The sequence below is a fragment of the Podarcis gaigeae genome (assembly GCF_964106915.1).
Source record: "Podarcis gaigeae genome assembly, chromosome: 15".
Lineage (NCBI taxonomy): Eukaryota > Metazoa > Chordata > Lepidosauria > Squamata > Lacertidae > Podarcis > Podarcis gaigeae.
In genome coordinates, this window is record NC_139692.1 from 20661235 (window position 1) to 20685463 (window position 24229).

At 43.7% G+C, this 24229-nt stretch overlaps 1 protein-coding gene and 1 long non-coding RNA gene across 2 annotated transcripts; both read right to left on the reverse strand.

Moving 5' to 3' along the window:
* Positions 1-4333: 4333 nt before the first annotated feature.
* On the reverse strand, positions 4334-16825 carry HOATZ (HOATZ cilia and flagella associated protein). The gene is made up of 5 exons (XM_083714166.1): positions 16452-16825; positions 14285-14358; positions 9291-9350; positions 9060-9109; positions 4334-4672 (listed from the first exon to the last, which is right to left on the reverse strand). Exons 1-5 carry the CDS (start codon positions 16747-16749, stop codon positions 4606-4608), a joined length of 549 nt encoding a protein of 182 aa, XP_083570292.1. The 5' UTR covers positions 16750-16825; the 3' UTR covers positions 4334-4605.
* Positions 16826-19058: 2233 nt separating this feature from the next.
* Positions 19059-23827, reverse strand: LOC310832427. Its single transcript, XR_014558292.1, has 2 exons — positions 23542-23827; positions 19059-21563 (listed from the first exon to the last, which is right to left on the reverse strand). It is a non-coding gene; the product is annotated as an uncharacterized lncRNA (long non-coding RNA).
* Between the last annotated feature and the right edge of the window lie 402 nt (positions 23828-24229).

A 24229-nucleotide genomic window follows, 5' to 3' on the forward strand; every position in this document is an offset into this window, starting at 1 on the left:
CGGGCCAGGGGCCAGCCGAGGGGAGGGACGCTGGAGAGCCCGGCGGGTGGGGTGGGGAGGCTCTGCGCGGACACTGGCACTCACTCTCTCGACATGCCTGCCGAGAGGGGTCGAGAGATGATTCGGTAGCCAAAGCGGAGATCGGTGCCAAACTGATGCATGGGAAGAAGCTGCGGAGGTTGTGGGTTTTGGGGGGAGGTGGGGGAGCATTCATAAGACACACGATTCGAAAACAGAATGCGAAGTTAGGCCGCGTGGGTTTGCATGAGGAATGTTCCCGTGCAGATGGGGAAACGAAAGTTGGCGTAGAAGTGAAACGCTGCAGGTCTGGCGTGCACAATGCTATCAGCCCCCCAGCAAGCAGTGGCCAGGATGCCCTGACAATAGAATCATAGAATTGTATACAGTGGTACCTTGGGTTACAGATGCTTCAGGTTACAGACGCTTCAGGTTAGACTCCGCTAATGCAGAAATAGTGCTTTGGGTTAAGAACTTTGCTTCAGGATGAGAACAGAAATCGTGCGGCAGCAGCGGGAGGCCCCATTAGCTAAAGTGGTACCTCAGCTTAAGATCAGTTTCAGGTTAAGAATGGACCTCCAAAATGAGTCAAATTCTTAATCCGAGGTACCACTGTAGTTGGAAGGGACCCCAAGGGTCATCTAGTCCAATGCCCCTGCAATGCAGGAATCTCAGCTAAAGCATCCATGACAGATGGCCATCCAACCTCTGCTTAAAAACTTCCAAGGAAGGAGAGTCCCCCACCTCCAGAGGGAGACCGTTCCACTGCTGAACAGCTCTTACTGTCAGAAAGTTCTTCTTGATGTTTAGTCAGAATCTCCTTTCTTGTAACTTGACACCATTGGTTCGAGTCCTGCCCTCCAGAGCAGGAGAAAACAAGCTTGTTCCCTCTCCCATGTGACAGCCCTTGAAATATGTGAAGATGGCTATCATCATAGCTCATCTCAGTCTTCTCTTTTCCAGGCTAAACATACCTAGCTCCTTCAACCTTTCCTCATAAGGCCTCACCAAACAACTCACAACTACCCAAACAACCCCAGCCGTTCACCATGTACTCACAGATACGTGGGCTCAGCCAACGTGCTTTAGGAATATAGAATGCTGCCTTGTGCCGAGTAATGACTCACTGGTCCATCTAGCATGGTATTCTCCACACTGACCGGCAGCAGCCAGTATCAAAAAGGGAGTCCCTCTCATTGCAACTTGGAGATACTGCAAAGGAATGAAACTTAGACTTTCTGCATGCATGCAACGCAGCTGGTCCACAGCAGTTACATCTTTCCCAAAGTCTTGAGGTTTGTCTTCTCTAGCTGGATGGTCAAGGGGTCATGTGACAAGGAAACAGCTGGTTCAGACTGTGATTTGATACACGCCACAAAGCTTGGGGGATTAGTCTGTGCTGGAGACCAGAGTGGCCCAAGGCACTGAAACGCTATGGGTGCTGGTGAACTCCCTGCAGTACTTGGAGGAACCTCATTCACACAACCCACCTGCCCAGTTTCTCAGCTGTATGGTTTCTTATTTCATTTCTAGCAGCCAGTGGGCTGAATCCAGGTTAAATGGAGCCTGTCGCTCCAGAGCAAGAGATCTGGTATTGGCTTGTGCTTTGGAAGCAGGAGGGAAGAAAGCAAGACTGAGTGGAAAGTTTCCTTTGCGCCACTTCCAGTGTCCAAATGCTGACCCTGCATTTCTCCCGCATGTTTCCGGAGGGTTGGGGAGCTGGACTGCACCTGCTTCCTGGCTTCCCAGCCATGTTTCTGCTCATCCAGGCTTGGAAACAGTTTCTAGCTGCCAAAGTGAAGATAAAGTAGACTCAAGATGCTACTTGCATCATGGCTTAAAATAAAGACGTACATTGTGGGACAGGGAACCTCTGTATAACAGTTTTGTCAGCATGCTTTTGAATAACAGTTACTGGGAATTGCAAGTGAGGAGAGAGCTCTATTGCACTCAGGCTGTTCTTGCAGGTTTCCCAAAGGTACCTAGTTGGCCACTGTGAAAACAGAAGGCTGGACTAGATGGATTATGGGCCTGATCCAGCAGGGCTCTTCCTGTTTGTAAAGGGAACCTTTTCTCAGGTTTAAACTGTTGGTCTAAACACCCAGCAAGTGCTGTTTGTGAGCACTTTATAATAATCACAACATCATAGATCTGTAGAGTTGGGAAGGGAGTTTAAGGGTCACCTAGTCCAAGCTTTGGGACGTGGGTGGTGCTGTGGGTTAAACCACAGAGCCTAGGACTTGCCGATCAGAAGGTTGGCGGTTCGAATCCCCGCGACGGGGTGAGCTCCTGTTGCTCAGTCCCTGCTCATCTAGCAGTTCGAAAGCACGTCCAAGTGCAAGTAGATAAATAGGTACCGCTTCGGCAGGAAGGTAAACGGTGTTTCTGTGTGCTGCTCTGGTTCGCCAGAAGCAGCTTAGTCATGCTGGCCACATGACCTGGAAGCTGTACGCCGGCTCCCTCGGCCAGTAAAGTGAGATGAGCGCCGCAACCCCAGAGTCGGCCACGACTGGACCTAATGGTCAGGGGTCCCTTTACCTTTAGTCCAAGCTCCAGCAATGAAGGAATCACAGCTAAAGAATCCCTGATCATCCACTCTGTTTAAAAACCTCCAATGGTGTTGACTCCAACACCTTTCAAGGTAGTCTGTTGCACTGTCAAACAAGTCTTGCTGTCAGAAAGTTCTTTCGAATGTTCAGTCATAATCTCCTTTCTTGTAATTTGAACCCACTGCTTCAGATCCTTTGCTCTGGAGAAGCAGAAAGCAAGTAAGGTAATAGCAGTGGTAGCTCCAGTAGCAAACCCACGGTAGGATGCAGAAATCTAAATTGCTCCAATTTTGAGGTGTGTGTGGAACCTGATAAAACACCTGCTATTTTTCAAGTTTTTCACCCAATCATCATGAAAAACCAATGTGTTTTCGGGGCCAATTAAAGCATGTATACCACTTGATCACTTAAGATTTGTAATCAATGCTAGAAGACTGTCAGCTGTATTTGTGAACTCAGGTGATCTAAAAGTTTTGTTTCTGGCAAATGATGGAGATTTGCTCTTAGCAATTCCGTAGATGAATACTAGTCATTCTGATCATTTCCCTAATTGCATTCAAGGCATTTCTAGAAAGCTGCATTGCAATGGCTCAAAGAGCTAACATTAACACACTGCTACGCTTTCTCTGGAAGAAGTGTCAGCGATTTTCTAAGTAGGATCCTGAATTATTAGCAGGATATATATATATGTATGTATCTATGCCACTCACTCATCATGAGCCCCTGCTATCTATGCCACTCACTCATCATGAGCCCCTGCTAAACCATGTGTGAACCTGACCTGAAAACTTGCTGCAGAAGCTGACGCAAAGAAATGTTAATTAAATTTCTGCTGATTTTGACAAAGCAAAAAGAGTGTGTGTTGCAAAGCCATCAGGCTTAAAGATATAGAAAAATGTAAACTTATTACATTAACACAGACCTTGTAATAGATCTTAGCAGATCAGTGTAGGGAGGAAAAAGCATTCTGCATTACATCCTTTTATCGAATGTAGAGAATGTAATCTTCTAAGCATCCTCTGCAATGCATGCTCTCAGACTCAGTTGCTTATCTATGAACTGGAAAGAATAAAGGCAAGCCTCTGAGAGATCTGAAATACATACATTTATTAAAAAAAAATACATTTATATTTTGCAAAGCTCTATATGGATGGACAAAAAAAGTTTCTTCTTCAATACTGACACAGCTGTACCCATCCCAACTATTTTCTTCATGGTTTTAAGACTGTAAAGTATTGTTAAAGTCATATAATAGAACAAAAATTCTTGTCTCCACAACTCAACCGTGTCAATTTGTGCACACTGAAAACAAGGTGGTAGATTTAGTTCTTGCTAATTTATCGCCATGCATTAACGCCAAAGACCAGGGAAAAGACAGTACTGAATTGGGGATTCTAGGCAAAATTCACTAGACAATTTTCTGCCAGAGAAAAGTGGTTACTATGCAGTGAAATCCTATGTAGGTTTACTCTGAAGTTAAGTCGCAGTGGAGCTTATTCCCCAAGAAGTGTGCACAGGATTGCAGCCTTAGAGATGTAATACAATAGGACATCAATGAAACCCTGAAAACTAGAGTATTTTATTTCAGTGGACATGTTTCTGTGGAGAGACATTTTCTTAAAAATGTACATTACATGTCACAGAGAAACATCATATCTAGGGGTTTGAATCTTGGGGGAATGGCCTCTACCAAACCAGAAAATGATAGAAATATCACTCCTAAGACCACTGAAAGGTTAACTTTTCAACATGCATAATACAAGCTAGTGTTTCAAAGCCAGTTTATTGTATTCAGCATTTCTAACCATGCCTTGTTGCTTGGCATGACAAACTAATAAATTTACTAGCCAAATTGAAGAATGTATTAGCTTCTGACATAGGGCACTCTTCTCAAACTCTTCAGGAAGAAAGTTTGCCAGGGAATCCCACAAGGGCTCAGCATCTGAACAGCCCAAGGCAGAATACGATGAAGAACAGGGCAGGATTTCTGAATCGACAAAGACATCGCTCTCCAAGTTGTTCACGTTGACCAAAATGCTCAAGGTAAAGCACTTACACTTTCTTTATCCTCAAGGTCAGAATCTGGTACCTTTTTTTTAATTTCGCTGAAACCAATCAAGAAAATGCACTAAGAATACAAGTTAGTAGCTGCCACACTTTTTGAAACGCTATAAGAACTGAAACACAAGTATTCTTTGAAAATCTCACTCATACAAATTTTGCAATTCAGTTCTCCAGTCAAGTACTGTATTGCGTGGTACCTTGGTTCTCAAACTTAATCTGTTCTGAAGAAGAAGAAGAAGAAGAAGAGGAGGGGGAGGAGGAGTTTGGATTTGATATCCCGCCTTATCACTACCCTAAGGAGTCTCAAAGCAGCTAACAATCTCCTTTCCCTTCCTCCCCCACAACAAGCACTTAGTGAGGTGAGTGAGGCTGAGAGACTTCAGAGAAATGCGACTACCCAAGGTCACCCAGCAGCTGCATGTGGAGGAGCGGAGACGCAAACCCGGTTCACCAGATTACAAGTCCACCACTCTTAACCACTACACCACACTGGCTCTCAGAGTCCGTTCGACACTCGAAACCATTCGAAAACCAAGGTGTGGCTTCCGATTGGCTGCAGGAGCTTCCTGCACTCAAGTGAAAGCTGCAGCAGATGTTCAGCTTCCGAAAAATGTTCGCAAACTGGAACAGTTATTATGGGTTTCATTCGGGAGCCAAGCCATTCGAGTACCAAGGTACCACTGTATATTAAAGTGTGAAAATAACTGCATATATTAGTGAAAACAGCATACAAAATGCATTATATTAGACAAAATTGTATAGAAATGTGTGTATAGTAGTTGAATTCTGCACGCAAGTGCTGATCAATTTCATGAGAACTTTTTATTCTTAAAAAAATTGCAAACTGATATGGAAATGTGAAGAACTGAAGTTGACCAGAAAAATGAGAAACCGAGGGAAGCTGAAACTGACAGATTCTCCCATTCCTACCTCATGCAGCACAATTAAATTTTGCCTTGCTATGGAGTTGGAACGATAAAGAGAAGAAGTGGAAGCTGTTTCTGTGAGTGGTGAAAGGGAGGGAAAGGGCTTTACAGGAAGTGAATTTTTCAACCTCGCTGCTATATTTAGTTTGAGGACATGGCTAAATGAGTATGAAGACTAATCAGTGAGACAGAAAGAAGAAAGAGGGGAGTCATCAGTCTATGAATCGTTGAAAACTGCCAAGGTTTTTGAACAAGAACACCCATTCTCACTTTCTCTCAGTGAGCTATATGAGAGTCGCCCCCAAATACTTTAGTAAGAGGATGGGCCCAAATAATGGTGTCTTTGTTCAGGGATTGTGTGTCTTTAACCACTGTGCTGACCATGCTAGCGGACCTCCTATGGCACATTGATGGGCCTGGAAATTCTACCTGGGAATTCACTGATCCAGTGAGAGGCAGATCTCTCTCCACATAGTAAGAAAACCACACTGGATGAAAAACTGGATTGGGGGTGGGCTGAGAGGACCCGGGAGTAAGAACAAGCAAGTAGAAGGAATTGTTTCAGATCATTTTATGGGAGCAGCTTGGGATTCCCAGGAAAAGCACCACTGAAATGGATGCAGCATGTGCAGGCAGGAAGAGGAGGAGGAGAGTGATCTCAGAAGAATGTCTTGCAGAAAGACAGCACGGTAAAGCCTCGGTGAACTCCAAAAAAGTCAGCTGGAACAAATAAGGCATTCTCCACCATCAATCTTAGCTGTCATTTCTAGTAGGAACCGCTGCAGCCAGAACAACCAACTCTTAAAGGAAAAGAGGAGAAAGGGGAAAAAAAGGTGGAGAATGAATGTTTTCCTATTAAAAAACCAAAAAGTAATACAAGGAGCCAGAAAGTTGATGAAGGAATATTTTGAAAACAATTGGAGGAAAGGGACAGATGTAAAAACAGTGTGGGATGCTGGGAAGGCAGTTGTTAGGGGATGTTTCATACAACCAAACTCAACAGCATATAAGAATAAAGAAAAAAAGAAAAGGGAGCTTTTAGAAGAAATTAAAAGGAAGGAAAAATTGGCCTATGCAAGCAAAAATAAAGAGAGATTAAATCAAGAAATTAAATTACTGAGAGCAGAATACAATAAAATTATAGAACAGGAGGTAGAACAACAAATCAAATTTTGGAAATATAAAAATTTTGAATGGGCAAATAAACCAGGCAAGATCCTTGCCTGGCAATCAAAGAAACAAAGAAATAAAAAATTAATAAATAAGATAAAAGTAGAAGAGAGGACAATAAGGGACATTGCAGAAATTAAAAAAAGAATTTGAAAAACATTATAAAAAAATATATCAGAAAGATGAAGTATCAAGAGAAGAAGCACTTATCAAGAGGCTTTTCAGAAATTGAAGTTGCCATGGGATTTCTCGGGGAAACGTACCAGGAAACCCAACAAAGCAGGAGGTGGACCTGCAGCCAATCTAATGAAATGCTCCCCCTACCTCCCCAAGAAAAATGTGTGCTGGAACACACTATGAAATTGTTACAGTAAGTCGCCGGGTGACTCAGGGCAGCCCTGAACTCGGGGCAGCCTGTTTGACAACAGCTGTGTTCACTGCCCGAGGAGGTGCTAAAAGCTATGGCAAGCTGCCCCTCTAGCTTGTTTGAGGGTCGCTCCTGGTTTTGGTGCAGGTCAAATAAATGTGCCCAAGCCTCCCTCATTCTCTTGGATTCAGGCGGATGGCCAGGGCAGCTTGGAAAGGCCCTCGTTCAAACGCATGAAACACCATGGCTGGAATGCTTAAAGCCCTATGGGGTGGAGCCAATTTGTATTTCCTTTTCTTCAGTCTGTCTCCCATGTAGTGGCAGGAGGCTTTTAGCGGCCTCTTTTTTCTCTTTCTTTCTTTCTTTTCAGAATCCACAGGAAATCCTAGAATTGGAGGGGACCCCAGAAACCCATTTAGTCTAACCCCCAAGCTCATTACAAAACTGTAACAAGCTGGGGGTTTGAATTCTACTTTCTTGTGGGTCATAAGCTGCCCTGGCTGAGAAAAATTCTATCAATTAACACATTAAAAGGGAAGAATTTGCTGAGTGAAGGAGTGTGTGAGATGCCAAGTCAGCTCTTCCAGAGGGGTAGTTTTTTAAAAGATGTGCCTTTTAATTTCTTATGGCTTTATTCTCCACGCCCCCCCCCCCCCCATTGCTGAATATAAACCCTGCCAATAATAATTAATAAGACCTGCTACTTTAAGCTGCCAGGTTTTACATGTTTTAGTCAGTGTTGGAGAAAATAATTTCGTTTTACTACAAAGTGTGTGCCTCAATGATCTCCCCAGTCCTATTCAGTCTGCCCATTGGGCACATAAATAATCCTTCCCCCAACCCATCATTTTAAGACTAAAAGAAAAAAATAGTAAAGATCTTCATAGTAAAATGAAATTACTTTGCCAATGCAGATCTACTCCATTACTGTTTATACGCACGTTGGCAGGGATGTGCCTGAGAAAGTGCGGATTAAGCCAGCCCTGCAAAGTAAGCCAGTGTTTTTTTATTCATTTTGCTGGAGGAAGCAGGGAATTAAAGTAGTATATGGCAACGCTGAAGTGTAGTCCACAGTTGTTTTTCTGGCATGTTTGGTTTCTTCCCAAGGAAATGAAGAGTGTATGGGGAATTGGCTGTAGAAGCAGTGCAATAACCTGAGGGTTGGAGGGCGTAAAAAGAGCCAGGGGGGAGAAATGGAGGATTACGAGTTTAAGTGGAGAGACCTGGAATACAAGTTTCTCAGAGGCCCGGTCTACCAAGAACTTGCCATCATTTAGTCGCCAGACCTACCAGAAATGAAAAGCCTGCTCTCTTGTGCTAATTATGCTTATTTCTTTTGAGTATTTACTTCCCACCCCTGGCCTAGAGAAATTACTACTGACAATTATGAGTGCACATCACCCAAACTCTGGCTTTTTCATCATTAGTATCCAGTAGTGATGTATGGAAATGAGAGCTGGACCATAAAGAAGGCTGATCGTTGAAGAATTGATGCTTTTGAATTATGGTGCTGGAGGAGACTCTTGAGAGTCCCATGGACTGCAAGAAGATCAAACCTACCCATTCTTAAGGAAATCAGCCCTGAGTGCTCACTGGAAGGACAGATCCTGAAGCTGAGGCTACAGTACTTTGGCCACCTCATGAGAAGAGAAGACTCCCTGGAAAAGACCCTGATGTAGGGAAAGATGGAGGGCACAAGGAGAAGGGGACGACAGAGGACGAGATGGTTGGATAGTGTTCTCGAAGCTACCAGCATGAGTTTGACTAAACTGCGCGAGGCAGTGGAAGACAGAAGTGCCTGGCGTGCTCTGGTCCATGGGGTCACAAAGAGTCGGACACGACTAAACAACAACAACATCCTGTAAAAATGTGGATAAGTTGCAAGAGTGCAAAGAAAACTGGAGGTTTCACATTTCAAAACTTATAAAAATGATTGGAGACAAACAAGAAATAAAGCAATATTACCTTTCACGAGGTCTGGTTTTCGGCTTATATGGATCAGATACCATTTCTTTCTGAGAAATAAATATAGTTTACTTTAAAAAGGTTTATAGTCACACTGTAGGCACCAACGAAACTAAGTATCATTATCTCTACTGGCACATCAAATATGTACCATTTCTTGTTACTATGGCATGCAAAAACTAAATACAAAAATCCAACCCGCATTAAGAAAAGAATAATACTCCATTTTACCGCAATCCTCTCTTCCCTTTGTTTCTTCAGTAATGCTATTATTTCTTCTCTCTTCTTGCTCTGAAAGAAAATATACTTGCAATAATTAAGTGCAGAGAAATGAATCTGGGACTCTTCACACAAATTTGTTCAACCTGGGTGAACAGCAAAGTGACCCTGTAGAGAAGAAATGTTTGTATAGCCAACCTTGCAATTCTACACGTCGTATGCTAACGGAGGAGCCAAATTAATTTTGGAGATCCACCTGACTCAAGCTCACGCAGCTGATAGAGAACTTCAACCATTACTGCCTTACACAATCAGCTATAAATCACGACTACTTTGTTCAAGTCCTATCCTCTGCTACGAACTCACAAGTCACACACTCTCTCCACGTCAGCTTGTACACTTATAGAGTTGCTCTTAAGGATTATTTTTAAATTTTATTTATTAAATTTATATACTGCCCTCAATCTGGCAGTTCACAAGATAATCGATCAGTTTCAGGCTAACTTAGCTGAACTGAAGTCTCATTAAATTCAACAGGACAAGTCAGCCATGTCTAGAGATATCAGAGAATTCCATCGGAAATGGAAAGAGGAGCAGCAATTAATCAGGAATGTAAGCAATTATGAGCGGTATTCACTTTCTTGTGTGTGTGTTTTAGTCTGCAAACATTACATAAATAATTATGTTATTTTCTGCATTACTTGAGGTTTCCCTTCCACTGAAATTAATCATGTACAGTAATTAATTACGTCAGCATTAGCCATAGCAGCTAGTAAGAATAACATAGCTTCTAGAAGAAGCTAAACTGTAGCAGAATGGAAACAGTGCTGATTGTGATGTACACGGGACATGATGGAAATCATTGCTTCTGTGCATCCCTAGGCATGACTTAAGTCCCACTGATTTAATTGGAAATGAAGGGCAACTAACTCACTCTGGATCCAACCCAAATGGGTTGAAATGCTAAGCACATCAGAAGGAGAGGCTGATGCCAAACACTTGCTCTGTAAGCTACCACACCCCAAACAGCAAACCTCAAGTTCAAGCAAAGGAAAACAGAATGTGATTTGCTACTCTGAAAAATCTCCATTCCTCCTGCAAGACAACAAATTAGTTTTGCTCTTGATGAGATGGAATTTAGACGTCTCCTGGAGTGCTATTCTGGCCTGATGATCTATATTTTGCAGGATGCACGTGGACTTAATAGTTCTCCCAGTTGTGTTTCAAAAGCAGAAAAAGAGGGATATAGTGAGTCAGAATGTTGCATCTTTTGTTGTGGGAGTTGCTTGGATAAAACAAAATAGCCTGGAAAATTCTCAAGTGCAAGAAAAGGGGAAATGAATTCATTCTTATGTTTTGTCAACAAATTTAGATTCTTAGGTTTTCAATCAGTCATACCTCTTGTGAAACTTCTGCTTTTGAAAAAGCCACTTCCAAATGAGATGGTTACACATCGGAGTTAGTTTGGCCCTTTACTATATTTAATTTCTCTGGTTTAACCAAGACTTGTAAAGATTATTGATTTATTTAAAAAATGTATAAACTGCTTCATCAAAAAAATTATTCTAGCAGTGCACAAACACAAATAAAACATGGGTAAAGTTCACAAACCATTTAAAAGCATATATGCATCAAACTATCAAAAGTTACATACTACATACATATTATATAAGAATTACAACCACCCTATCTGAGCTTCTGGGTAGCTTATGATGCATTTCCAGTGCAACAACCTTGAGAAGTTGGTTGGTTAAGAAGATGTTGCTGGAGTATACAGTTCTTGCTGTTGCTCTACTGAGTCTCTTTTATGGAATTTAGTATGGTTTTTAATTGCAACATATTGTTTCCCCTACCTTCTGATTTGCATTATGTTCTTAAATTTTTAAAAAGTAAATTTGAGACTTTCTGTAGCAAGTGACTAATAAACTGAAAAAATAAAACCATATGGCTCTCCAGAATAATTTTCTAGCCAAAATCAACCAGACTTGCTGATGACTTATGATATGAAAAACTGAGCAATCTTGAGCTCACATATTTTGTGGCTAACATATTTAACAAAATAACGGGGGGGGGGGGGCACGTTGAACAGGCTCACTTCTCCTCTTAATCCAATTTCTACTAGGTAGGTTTAATGGATGTTGCTAGATGAAATCCATTATATGGTTATTAATTGCAATAAGTAGGAATGCAGGCTTGCAAGAAACAGCTGCAGACCTCAGCACTTTTCAGCTCCTCCTAACGACTGCTTGAATCTGGCTTCCTTCCCAGCCCTGAGATATAAAGCTTTTCATTTAATATAAAAAGAGGGGGAGGGAAGCCCTCTAAAATTTGACTAAAATTAGGGAAATATCCTCAAATTACAGGCTAGCACTAGCAGCCATAGCACAATACTGTAACATTAGATGGATTACAGTAATGTTACTTACACTTTCAATTAGCTTAATGATAAATGTGCGCTGTGAGCCAGGAGACAAAAGATGCTTAGTTCCACAGTGTGCTTCAGGAGTTAATTAGCAAAGAGCCAACATGGTGTTTCCCCATCAAGATATATAGAACAGTGGTCAATTTCCCGTTACATCTGCTGCAGCATCATAAATGATGTGGTCCCAACAAGTCTAGAACTGACATAACAGTTGCTCCTGGAGCCCGCGCTTCCTACATCCTGTGACAGCAACTTACCTGGAATTTTCCTTGATTGATGGAGTCTAATGGACTGTACTGCCAGACTGGTTCCCCATATTCTACAATGCTGGCTATAAATGCCTCCCCTGACAGCCACAGAGTAGTCACTATTGTAACTAAGAACTTCTGGTTGCTTTTCTCTGTTCAGCCTGGCTTTGTTTCTATGTTTGAACTTGATTTCCAGAACCAAAACTTGAATTAGACCAACAGCATCCTTCTTCTTAGAGGAACAATGGACACAGTGATCCTGACCTAAGGATTCATGGCTAAAGAAACAACTTTTTTGGGTTTGAAAGCAACGTTTGTTCACCAGAATCCTTCATATTTACTTAGATGTAAGTGGGACTTTCTAACAAATGTGCTTAGGGTTAAACCTTACTGTGTTTGAAAGCTTTATAATCCATTTTTTTATCTCTTCCAAAGCTCTGTGAGAAAATCACCATTAATCTCAAGTTAAGTCTATGTAAATTTCAGTAATTTGGGGACGAAGATGGGTATCCCACAAGGAATCTGCTTTAAACTGAATCAGTATTGATGTAAGAAGGCATCACTTTCCCATTCCATTCTGCATTTGCAGCATGCAGCCCTGTTTTCGTCCTGCTGTAATTAGTAACGTAATTTACGCTGTCTTAACATTATTTCACCCCACCCATTTCAGTGCAGAGGAAGTTGAATGCAAATAGGGAAGAAACTTAATCTGTTGTGTATCATTGTGGACTGAAAGCAACAACAGCAGTAAACTCTGTTTTCTATTTCAGACATGAGATGAATAAGCGAACACCAGCAATTTCTGCTGCTGTCAGAATTCCCTGGCATCCCTATGAATTGGACTACAGGTCCATCTAGCTCAGTATTGTCTGCACTGATTGGCAGCAGCTCTCCAGGGTTTCTGTTAAGTTGTGGGTGAACATATCAGACGACATAGCGATTCTTCAACAGCTCTTGTTTATTCACAGGCCAGAACAGAACTGAACTGAAGGGTTCAGTCAGCCTGCTTATATAGAGCTCCACTACAACGTAACTGTAACAATTTTCTAAAACTATCCAATCACTGAACGTCACTTTCGATCCCTTATTTGCATAACTATCTACAGTATCCCCCTGCTGGCCCAGGGTGAGAACTTCAGTACATAACAGTTTCAGGCAGGAATCCTTCTCAGCCCTACCTGGAGATGCTGGAGATTGAATCTGGGAGCTTCTGCACACAAAGCAGATGTCCCTCTTGCCACTGAACCACTGCCCTTTCCTTACACCTAAATCCAAATCAATATCCACTGGCCCACACCAAGGTTGTGTTGCAGTCAGGATATACCCAGTGTGCAGCAGGAATGGCAAGCTTACAGCTGGTGGGCAGAATCTGTCTCACAAAGCAATTTTGTATGGCCCAAGGCAGGCCACCCAAACTTTAATCAAGGGTTGGAAATGGTTTGCCCTCCATTTCACTCACTAGGAATACAAAATGCTTTCAAGAATTGTGTGAAAAAAGGAAAAAAAGAAGAGATTTCTATGCAATGCCCCTGTCATGTACCCATACCCAAACACAAACACACCTTTTCCATCTACAGGGCCAGGAGCACACTAAATTGAACAGCCACAAAAACAAGGTGAGCAAAGAATCCAGCTGAGAATCTTAGCTTTCATTTCTTTTGAAATCAAGTTTGTATCCCTCACGGCTGCAAAGATATGCTCGAACATGCACTGGCTATGGCTGCTAAAATCTCCAAAGCCAGAGGAGCAGCTGAGTAAGATCTGCACATAAATTATACAGGCTACCAAAGCCAGCTTTTCTTACTGAGTCTCTAGACGCGGATACAGAATTTATGATTATTTTAATACAGCCCTGTCCATAATTAAGTACCTGTTGCTAAGTGGCATTGGGTTTGTCTGGTAAAATGCATTTCTGGGCTCAAACTATTGACTGGAGAACAGGGGGTGCCCAAGAATACAGTTCTCTCTCTCTCTCTGATGCAGCAATAAAAGCTTGCTTATTTTTCTGCCCAATCACTGGTGCAGCGCAAATCTTGAAGAAAGGCCATTTCAGTCTTTTCAAATTTATGTTTCTAATCCAATGTGCTTGCATATCTTCCTCTCTCTGATTTACAATGCAATTTAATTATCTCAATTTCTTCAGTGAAAGAGATAATCAGATAGAAAGGCTTCTGGAGTGGGGGGGGGGGGCTAACCTGTACAAACAATATAGAAATATCTAGATATATATAATAATCTACTTGAATTCTAATCATTTTTCAGGAAAGACACTGAAAAATAATATAAAACACAAACATGTTACTATTATTATTATTCTGAGAATGAAGGAATCTTACCTTCTTAATATACTGTTCCTTCAAATCACTTTCCCCAGCAACACTATTTTCTGTGCTTTTGTCATCTTCTTTTTCTAAATAAAACAAATGAAAGTAAAACAGTGAGGTTGCAGTCCTAATTCCATTTACCTGCAAATAAGCCCCATTTACGGAATAATTCAAAACTGTATGGCACAATAGCTACTAATACCTAAGCAAGCGATGGTAAGAGAGAATGAAGGCATACAGCAAGATGAGGAGGGTGAATGGTTAAGATAGACTCTCCCAAAAAAGAACAGCTGTCCATTTTTTAGTCAGAAGAGCCAATTTTGCCAAAGATCTCTAGTCTAGTCACCTGCAGACAATTCCTACCTGCTGCAGGCAAACCTACAAGGAGCTACTTCTAAATCTGCTGAAAAGTGATTTTCTTTTTTAAAGAAATGAAAAATTTGGGTACTCCTGTGGCCAAGAGGATGTACATTAAATAGTGGGGTGATCGGGAGAAGAAATGGAAAATCATTTCCTAGGGCAAAGAGACCCTGCATTCATTTCGAATCAATCCTGCAAAGTGAACTGCGGGTTGACTGGAGAATATGTGGGCTGGTGTCAGGTCTTACAGGCAAAGGAGGCTATTTCAGATTTGAAAATAAGGGATCAGCAGCCTCACCTGTCCTAGGGACAGTCTACAGGATAGCTAACAATCTGGGATAGCAGTGGGAAACGGCACTGGAATAAGGGAATTTCCCGCAAAAAACGGGAAGGTTGACAGCTATGCCCAGACCCCATGAATAGAACAGTAACACCCCAGAAGATGGGGAGATGGCGGTGCATGGTAGTAACTTCGACTAATAGAAGGGGAGACTGTTGAACAAGTGTGGTTAAAATGTTGGATGAGGACCTGAGACGCCCACATAGCCACAAAGCTCCCTGGGTAACTTGTAGGTATCTGTCCCTCTCTCAGACTATCCTACCCTGCAGGGTTGTTGTGAGAACCACTTAAATATACACTCCTAGTAGCAGTTTGCTGGACTTAGGACCTGCGAGGCCAGGGTTCGAATCCCCACTCAAGCCTCTTACCTCACAGGGCTGCTGGGAGGGTAAGATGGAGAGAACCATGTAGGCCACATTGAGCTCCTTGGAGGAAAGTGCAGTAAAACAATACAGTGGTACCTTGGTTCTCAAACGCCTTGGTATTCAAACAACTTGGAACCCAAACACTGCAAACCCAGAAGTAAGTGTTCCGGTTTGTTAACATTTTTCGGAAGTCAAATGTGCTCTGTTTTGAGTGTTTTGTTTCTGATTCGAGTGTTGCACTTCTGTTTTGAGTGTTACGTGGAGGTCTGTCTGTTTTTGCTATTTATTTTGAGTTTTTGTTTTTGCAGCTCTTTTTGTTTCGTTTTTGTGACTGTGTGGAACCCACTTCAGCTACTGATTGATTGATTGTGTGACTGCAGTACATTATCGCTTTCATTTTATGGATCAATGGTTTCATTAGATCAGGGGTCAGCAACCTTTTTCAGCTGTGGGCCGGTCCACCATCCCTCAGACCATGTGGTGGGCCGGACTATATTTTGGGAAAAAAATGTGAATGAATTCCTATGCCCCATAAATAACCGAGATGCATTTTAAATAAAAGCACACATTCTACTCATGTAAAAACACCAGACAGGCCCCACTAATAACCCAGAGGTGCATTTTAAATAAAAGGACACATTCGACTCATGTAAAAACATGCTGATTCCCAGACTGTCCACGGGCTGGATTGAGAAGGCGATTGGGCTGCATCTGACCCTCCGGCCTTAGGTTGCCTACCCCTGCATTAGATAGTAAAATTCATGTTAAATTGCTGTTTTAGGGGTTAGCTTTAAGAGTCTGGAACGGATTAATCTATTTTGCATTACTTTCTATGAGAAAGCCCTCCTCTGGTTTCGGAACGGACTTAGTTTGAGAACCAAGTTACCACTGCACAACCCAACAAAACAGGCCCAGGGCTGGGGATGCGCATGCAGGCCACGCCCCTTTTTCCCAGGGGAGAAAGGACATGCACTCTGCACGTGCCCCGGGGCACCCTGACTTTCCCCTCGCTCGGAGCCAGAGGGGAGGAGGAAGCCCTGCCCGGGGAAAAGAAGGGGGGCGAGGGGAGGGAGGCAGGGAAGCCCAAGGGGCGCTGCTTCTTCTCCCTCCTCACTGTTGTCGGGGGTGCGGGGGATTTGCAGGCTGGTGCCGCTCGGCGCCTCCGCCCGGGAGCCCTTCCTGGAGCTGGAGCAGCTGGCCGAGTCCCTTCGCGGCCCCAGGCGGGACTCGAGTGGCGGCTGGAGGGTGACGGAGTTCCAGAAGGACTTGGCCAGCGTCACGTCCTGCTCGCAGGAGCCCGCGAAGGCCAGGAAGGCGGGAGAAGGCAGCGGCGTCGGAGAAGCCATGGCGGCCGCGGCTGCCGTCGTCGGAGGGGCCTCAGGCCTCGGCGTCTCCGGCCTAGGCGTCTCCATGGCGCCCGGAGGAGGAGGAGGCCTCGCGCTCTCCTTCCCGCCCTTGCGCTCCGGCGGCTCACCTGCCTCCCGCTGGCAACCGTCGCTCTGGGCCTCCCTCTACCCCGGATGAAGGGGGATTCGGAGTAGAGGCAGAAAGCGGGGTGGCCGGGGAAAGGTGGCGTGGCCTGGGCCTCGGGATATTACTATGTGTCTCCTATTCGTTTCATAATTTTCATTTCTTTTATATATATCATAATTTGTATTTGTTTTCCATTGCAATCCAATAATAGCCTCATTATAACAACGCCAAATTGTAATACATTTACTAATACCAATCATTCATATTCTAAATTATATAAGTGCCCTCTCCCCGCATGCTAGAATTGATGATTTACTTTATTTCTGCGTTCCCAAATATTATTAATTTCAATTACACTTCAGTCAAAATAACAATCCCTTATACAACAACTACAATATTAACAACTTCCATTCGTATTGACACATTAAATGATTGATAAAACTACAGGTGAGGCACTAATAATAATAATAATAATAATAATAATAATAATAATAATAATAATGTATTTATACCCCGCCCATCTGGCTGGGTATCCCCAGCCACTCTGGGCGGCTTCCAACAAAACACTAAAATACAATAACCTATTAAATATTAAAAGCTTCCCTAAACAGGGCTGCCTTCAGATGTCTTCTAAATGTCTGGTAGTTATTTTTCTCTTTGACATCTGATGGGAGGGCGTTCCACAGGGCGGGTGCCACTACCGAGAAGGCCCTCTGCCTGGTTTCCTGTAACTTGGCTTCTCAAACTATATATCCTTGTTCTTCCTGTGTGTGGCAATTCTGTCCGTGATGTTTCTTCCTGTCCTTGTAAAATATTTAGATAACAGCAACAACCGGGAAAAGGGAGACATAATATTTCATAACATTCATTTCTGTACCACCTCCACTGGAAGGAAAAACGCTCAGAGTCTGTAATTATTTCATTGTTTCCCATTTATTAAATTCCATACCCTCCCAACATTTCTCTGATGAAAATAGGGACGTCCAATTCCATGATGATAACTTTACCATTTGTACTTCGCCTATCGGACCACGTTGCCCCAGCCACTCTGGGTGGCTTCCAACACATATAAAAACATGATTTAAAATGTTTCCTATACAGGGCTGCCTTTCAGATGGTTCGGGGGTCGGATAACTCCACACCCTCCCAGCATTTCTCTGATGAAAATAGGGGTGTCCTAAGGAAAAGCGGGACATTCTGGGATCAAATCAGAAACCGGGACTGCTTCTCGTAAAATCCGCAGATCTCAGGGTGGTTCACAACAAAAAGATTGCAACCTCCCCTTCCCCCCAAAAGACCCCCACTTATAATGGACACCATCAGGTACACCAGGGACCTTTTTCTGGAAGAAAAGTACTGGTTAAAAATGTGGTACTTACTGTAACAACTGGTGAGTATTGACACCTTTGTTTCATAGCAGAATAGCACTGGGCATCATCAAGATGTTGCAGGAAAACAACTCCCATCAGCCCCAGCCAGCACAATATGCTACCTGAGACTGATGGGAGTTGTAGTCCAACAACATCTTGAGGGCACCAGGTTGGCAAAGGTTGCTCCAGAAAAAGGGGAACCAACATGATGCTCTCCAAATGTTGGATTGCAAGTGCCATAATCCCTCACCATTGACCATACTGTCAGGGGCTGGTGGGAATTGTAGTCCACAGTGTGGCATCATCTTGCATGTTGTCTGTGTTCAGGAGAACATAGGATGCTGACTGCTTTGTATTGAAGTGGCTGTCTTTGTCTGTCAATCACAGTGTTTTTGACACTAACCTGGTGGCAGCTCTGCAGGGTATCAAGTTCTAACCTGCCCTACCTGAAGAGGCTGGGGGTTGAGCCAGAAACCTTTTTGCATTCAAAGCAGATGATCTACCACTGAGCTAGGGCTCACTGATTCAATGAGGCTGTATCACCATCATTAAACTCATTTCCTGCATTTGTAGGTGGGTAGCTTGTGAGGGGCACTGTTGACAGGATGCCAAATTGGTGGGTATTTGCAGCGTTTTCAGGAATGCTGGGGGGGTGGGTGTGCGTGGAAATGTCTGTCAAATTCCTGCTATTTTCTGGTGTGTTTTTCCTCCCATGTGAGCTGAGTATGCATTGGATACAGTAGCCGTTCTGCAGGGATAGGGGCAGTGCATCTCTGACCCGCGCATAATATGAGTATAGGCTGGGCAACACATACATGGAGCCCTGTAAATTAACAATAAGCTAATAAATAATAATGGAGTCGGAATAACCATCTTGATTGTTTAGTAGAATGGCAGGCAGGTTTAACTTTTTATTTAACAAAATGTATGCAACACGGATTCAAAAGACCTCTAAGCGATTTGCAAAAGACAATCTGAAATATTAATTAAAGATACCAATAAAAACATTTTAAAAGTGTTTACTTATATATGTGTGTGTCTCTGTGTGTGATAAAACCAGCAATTTAAAAACAAATATGTTTACTAAAATCACATTACACATAAAACCATATCACAATTATATGCTAAAATTACATGTCTCGTTAGGTGTGCTGGAAGATAGACATTTTTAGCAGGCACTGATAACAATGCAGCAAAGGCAGTTTCAGTGGGGCAGGGTGTTCCATGGCTGCCAGACTGAAGAATTGACTCCTTGCAAGTGTGGGACAAACTGGCGCTTACAAGCGCCAGTTCCCAGATCTACCGTATGTGGTCTAGCAGGTACGTATGAGGTACATAGGTGCCATCTTCTGGAGGGGACCTCTTCAGCTCTTTACCTTCTGTATTGATTTTTCTGCAAAGAATGCTACTTCCAGGCTTCAGTTTCCAAAGCTTCCATGCAAACAGTCGTGTTTTCTAGTCAGAGGTGAGACAGGCCATTTTACCTGGCCGTGTTGTTAGTGACTGTTGCCTTCGTCAGTCAGCTAACTACACTGCCTGGTAACAAGGCTGGTGTTTAGACTCTTTCCAGCAGCCTAATTTCCTCCTTAACTCTGCGAGCCTCCCACATTATCTTAAGTGACAGCAGTTAGAAAATACATCCAACTCAACGGTTAATTTTCAAAAAGGGCTCAGTCTGAACCCTGTGCTGAAGACTAAAAGGTACGTTTGCACAGAATGGGGCAGGATGTTTCTTTGCATTATGTACGTTACACCTGTGTTTTAACTGAAGACATTTCGAAGGCACAATACCCTTTACAGTACATTAAAAAAGTGGGGGGAAAGTGATGGTGGTCTTGCAATTGCTATTATAGAATCACAGAGTTGGAAAGGACCCATATAAATAAAGTTAAGTGTTCTTCAACCTGTGGCCCTCCAGGCTTCATTGGACTACAATTCCCATCATTCCTGACTATTGGCCGTGCTGGCTGGGGCTGAAGGGAGTTGGAGTCCAACAACATTTGGAGGATGGCAGGTTCCCTACCCCTCCATTATCTTCTGGATACGTTTGCACTTAGGGTGAAGAGTGCGTAAAATAACAATACTTTTCCAGGCAGCCACCATTTACTCCCCCATAAATTTCAGCAGTACAGTATTTCACTTCTGTCTACTGTTTGCACATAGTTCTTTCAGCAGGAATCAAACTGCTGGTGCTCCTTTTTGCTCTGCCCCCCAGGTATGTTGAGGAGAAGAAATGTCACCTGTCTCCTATTCCCTTACATGGTGTAAGGAAGAAAACGAGCACTAAGGCCACTCTGGCCAACTCTTTCTGCCCCCAAAGCATAGTAATTCATGCTCCATTTCAAAACCAATGCATTGGTTTTGATGGGGGAAAAAATCAGGGCTGGCTGAAAGGATGGAGGAGCCTTCAGTGTTCCCAAATGTGTGATCCATAATGACTTTGAGCATTGCATATGGACAAAAGCTAGAATCACATAGATGCAACCACGTACAACTTGCTTCACTTCTGTCAACTCTTGATTGCAAAGAGCATCCCATGCTAACCAGGTCCTGTGATTACTGCTCTCTCCTCTGGTGATAAAGGGGAAAGACACAAGAAGGAGGGAATATTAAAAGGAGTTGCGTATGCAGAGTGAGCTCCCCTACTCTGTGGTTTATGTAGCATAATAGGAAAACGAGCCCTGGTTGCAGGATTATCTGTCCTCCAGCAGCAAATTCAGGCCAGGTGACCACTAACACTGGATTTGTAAGGCAGTCTTTGTCAACCTGGTGCCAGTGTGCTGGCTGGGGCTTCCGGGTCCAGGTTGGTGAAGGCTGTGAAAGGCTAGGTCCCTCAGACTAGGATGCAAGGGCCTTGCTTCCTACATCATTTAGGCAGAAGGAGCGTCTGACTGTGTTATCCAGAGGTGACCCCTGAGCACCCACTGACTACGTCAGTACCCAGTCAGGTGACCCAGAAAACCAATGTAGCTCCACCATGCTCTATAAATGGCATGTCCCATATGCTCTTCCGTCCTGTGGAGAATTATTTGGCAGGTTCCGCTTAGGCACACGGCTGCTTTGGGAACCTTGCCTTTTTTTGCCTGCCTTAGACTGGCACTTGGCCTCTGTCTGCTTCTCTCTCCACTTCACCCCTGGTTCTTTATTTCTCCTGATCCCAGGGCTCTGATCCCTCCGCCCCATCCCATTCAACCCTGGCCAAATTCTGCTGTGACAGGATCGTGCCCAACCAGTGCTAAAATCATAACAAGGCTGCCAGTGTGTTCCTAATGTTGCGGGTCACGAAGCAACACAGATTCTTGGCAACCATCCAACGTACTTCCTTGAGTCAGCATCATCTCTTAAAAGCCCCTTTGTCTTGCTTGCTGGTGAGCTGGTGGCTTCTACGAAGAAACAGGATATTATGAACAGAGACAGATAGCAATTCTTTGGGTTCAAGCTGAGAACCAGCTTTCCGGATGTTTTCTGCAGCGCTGGCGAGGTCTGCCATTGGGGGAATTCTGCGCCTTGTTTTGATAACAGTGAAGCTAGTGATTGCTTAGGAAAACGGATACAATCAGCTAACTACACTGCCTACAAACCAAATGCTACTTCTGCAGCATCCGAGCCTGAAAAAGACAAAAGGTTTCCAGCAATTACACCTCCCATTCGCTCGTTCCTTTGCTTTGAAATAATAAAGTGCACTGTATTTTGCATGCTGCGCCAGGGCTGTATGTATTCTCATTTTCCAGCTGCTGGCAAAAAGTTAGGTAATGAAAGCAGAATTTGTGAATCCTCATTTTCCATATATATATTTTTTAAAAGCAAGTTTCTAGTCTAAGATGGCCACAAAGAGCCTTGAAAGTCTGAAAGCAATACCTGGTAAGCTCTCAAAAGCTAGAGGTGACTGGATAGTGTTCTGGTGGTCATAGAGAACGGTGCAGTGCCCTTCACAATTTTTATTTTTATTTTGGTCTTTTTGCATGACTACCTCTATACACACACACACAAACACACACACACACACACACACACACACACACACACACACACACACACACTATAGGCATGGGTCTTTTCCTCAGCATGGAGTGCACCTGGTTGTGACCCCTCACTGTAGCAGGCCCCAGAGTTCCCTCATGCTTTAGTGTGGCTGAGAAACAAACCTGAAGAAGCGTTGGGGGTCTATGGAGAGAAACAGAATTTTCCCTTGGCTCCCATTCACTCTCATGGGGCAAATCTAGCCCCAGCCCAATGGTGCCCTTAAACTTCTCCTGATAGGGATGGGTAAAAGGGATCCATCATTTGGTTGCAGTGTTGTAATGGGTGGGGCAATGCCTAGCTTCCACTCTTTTCCAGCCTCAGGAAACAAACACCCCTTCCCCTCCGAGCATACAAGGTATCAGAGGGCTCAGCAATACTGAGTGTTGCTTGCCCAAACAAGGAACACAAGAAGAAGAAGAAGAAGAAGAAGAAGAAGAAGAAGAAGAGTAGTTTGGAGTTGATATTCCGCTTTATCACTACCCTGTTGTTGTTGTTTAGTCGTTTAGTCGTGTCCGACTCTTCGTGACCCCATGGACCAGAGAACGCCAGGCACCTCTGTCCTCCACTGCCTCCCGCAGTTTGGTCAAACTCATGCTGGTAACCTCGAAAACACTATCCAACCATCTCGTCCTCTGCCGTCCCCTTCTCCTTGTGCCCTCCATCTTTCCCAACATCAGGGTCTTCTCCAGGGAGTCTTCACTACCCTAAGGAGTCTCAAAGCGGCTAACATTCTCCTTTCCCTTCCTCCCCCACAACAAACACTCTGTGAGGTGAGCGGGGCTGAGAGACTTCAGAGAAGTGTGACTAGCCCAAGGTCACCCAGCAGCTGCATGTGGAGGAGCGGGGAAGCGAACCCGGTTCACCACATTACGAGTCCACCGCTCTTAACCACTACACCACACTGGCTCTCAGAGAACATAGAGAGCTGCCTTATACCAAATCAGACCATTGGTCCATGTAGCTCAATATTGTCTACTCTGACTGGCAGTGGCTCTCTGGGGTTTCAAGCAGGAATCTTCCCTAGCCCTACTTGGAGATGCCAGGAAATTGAACCTGGAACCACACTGCAGACAGGGCAGCTGCTGTACCACTGAGCTATGATCCCGCACCTGATCCTATGTACCACCACATATTAGCCTTAGTCCAATCCCTTGTAGACCTCTACCAGAGACAAATTAGCTGCATCAGCATCAGGAATAAGGCCGGGTGGGTGGGAAATCAAACATTCCTGATATATCTCAAAAGTCTCATTTGCTTCTGAACATAGTATATCCAATACACCTCCTCTGGTACAAGTTACGTAAAAGAAACTGTAGCATTTGCCTGTAAGAAGCTTACCTTGCAATAATCCCGCCAACTTTATAATTAATTACAACAGCCTGGAATCGGTTCAAAACTTGAGCTAGGAAGCGGGGGAAATCAACAACGCCTTTGAATTTCTTTTCCCTAATGGATAATCTCCTCCTTAACCTGCATTTTAGTTTCTTAAAGCTGCAAATCCTGTTGATGAAAGAGGGACTTCTTTTGGTGGGAAAAAAAGAAAGAAAGGAAAGATCAACCTGAAAACTAACCTGCCCACCTCAATCTATCAATTTCTAAACCTGAATCACAGAATTGAAGAGTTGGAAGGGACTGCGAGGGCCATCTAGTCCAACCCCCTGCAATTCAGGAATCTTTTGCACAAGAGGGCAAAGTTTGATTGTGATCGAAATAAAATGCCCCATAAGAAATAGATCCCACCTGTTTCGTCCCTGCTCTCTCAACAGCCTTTGCACCAGACTGGCCTCAAACAAGACATGGGGCAGTCCCAGGCCCAACGTTTGTGTATACTCTGTAGTCATGGATGCTCAGGTGTGGCGCAGGTGTGATGACAAATCAGCTCTTTGAAGGGAGTGGATTGACTTTGCTATTGTGGTGGTTGCATTGTGCAACGTTTCCATGGGTCATGGAATCATAAGAGTTGGAAGGAACCCAAGCGGCATCTAGTCCACCCCCTACAATGCAGGAATATCAGCTACAGCATCCC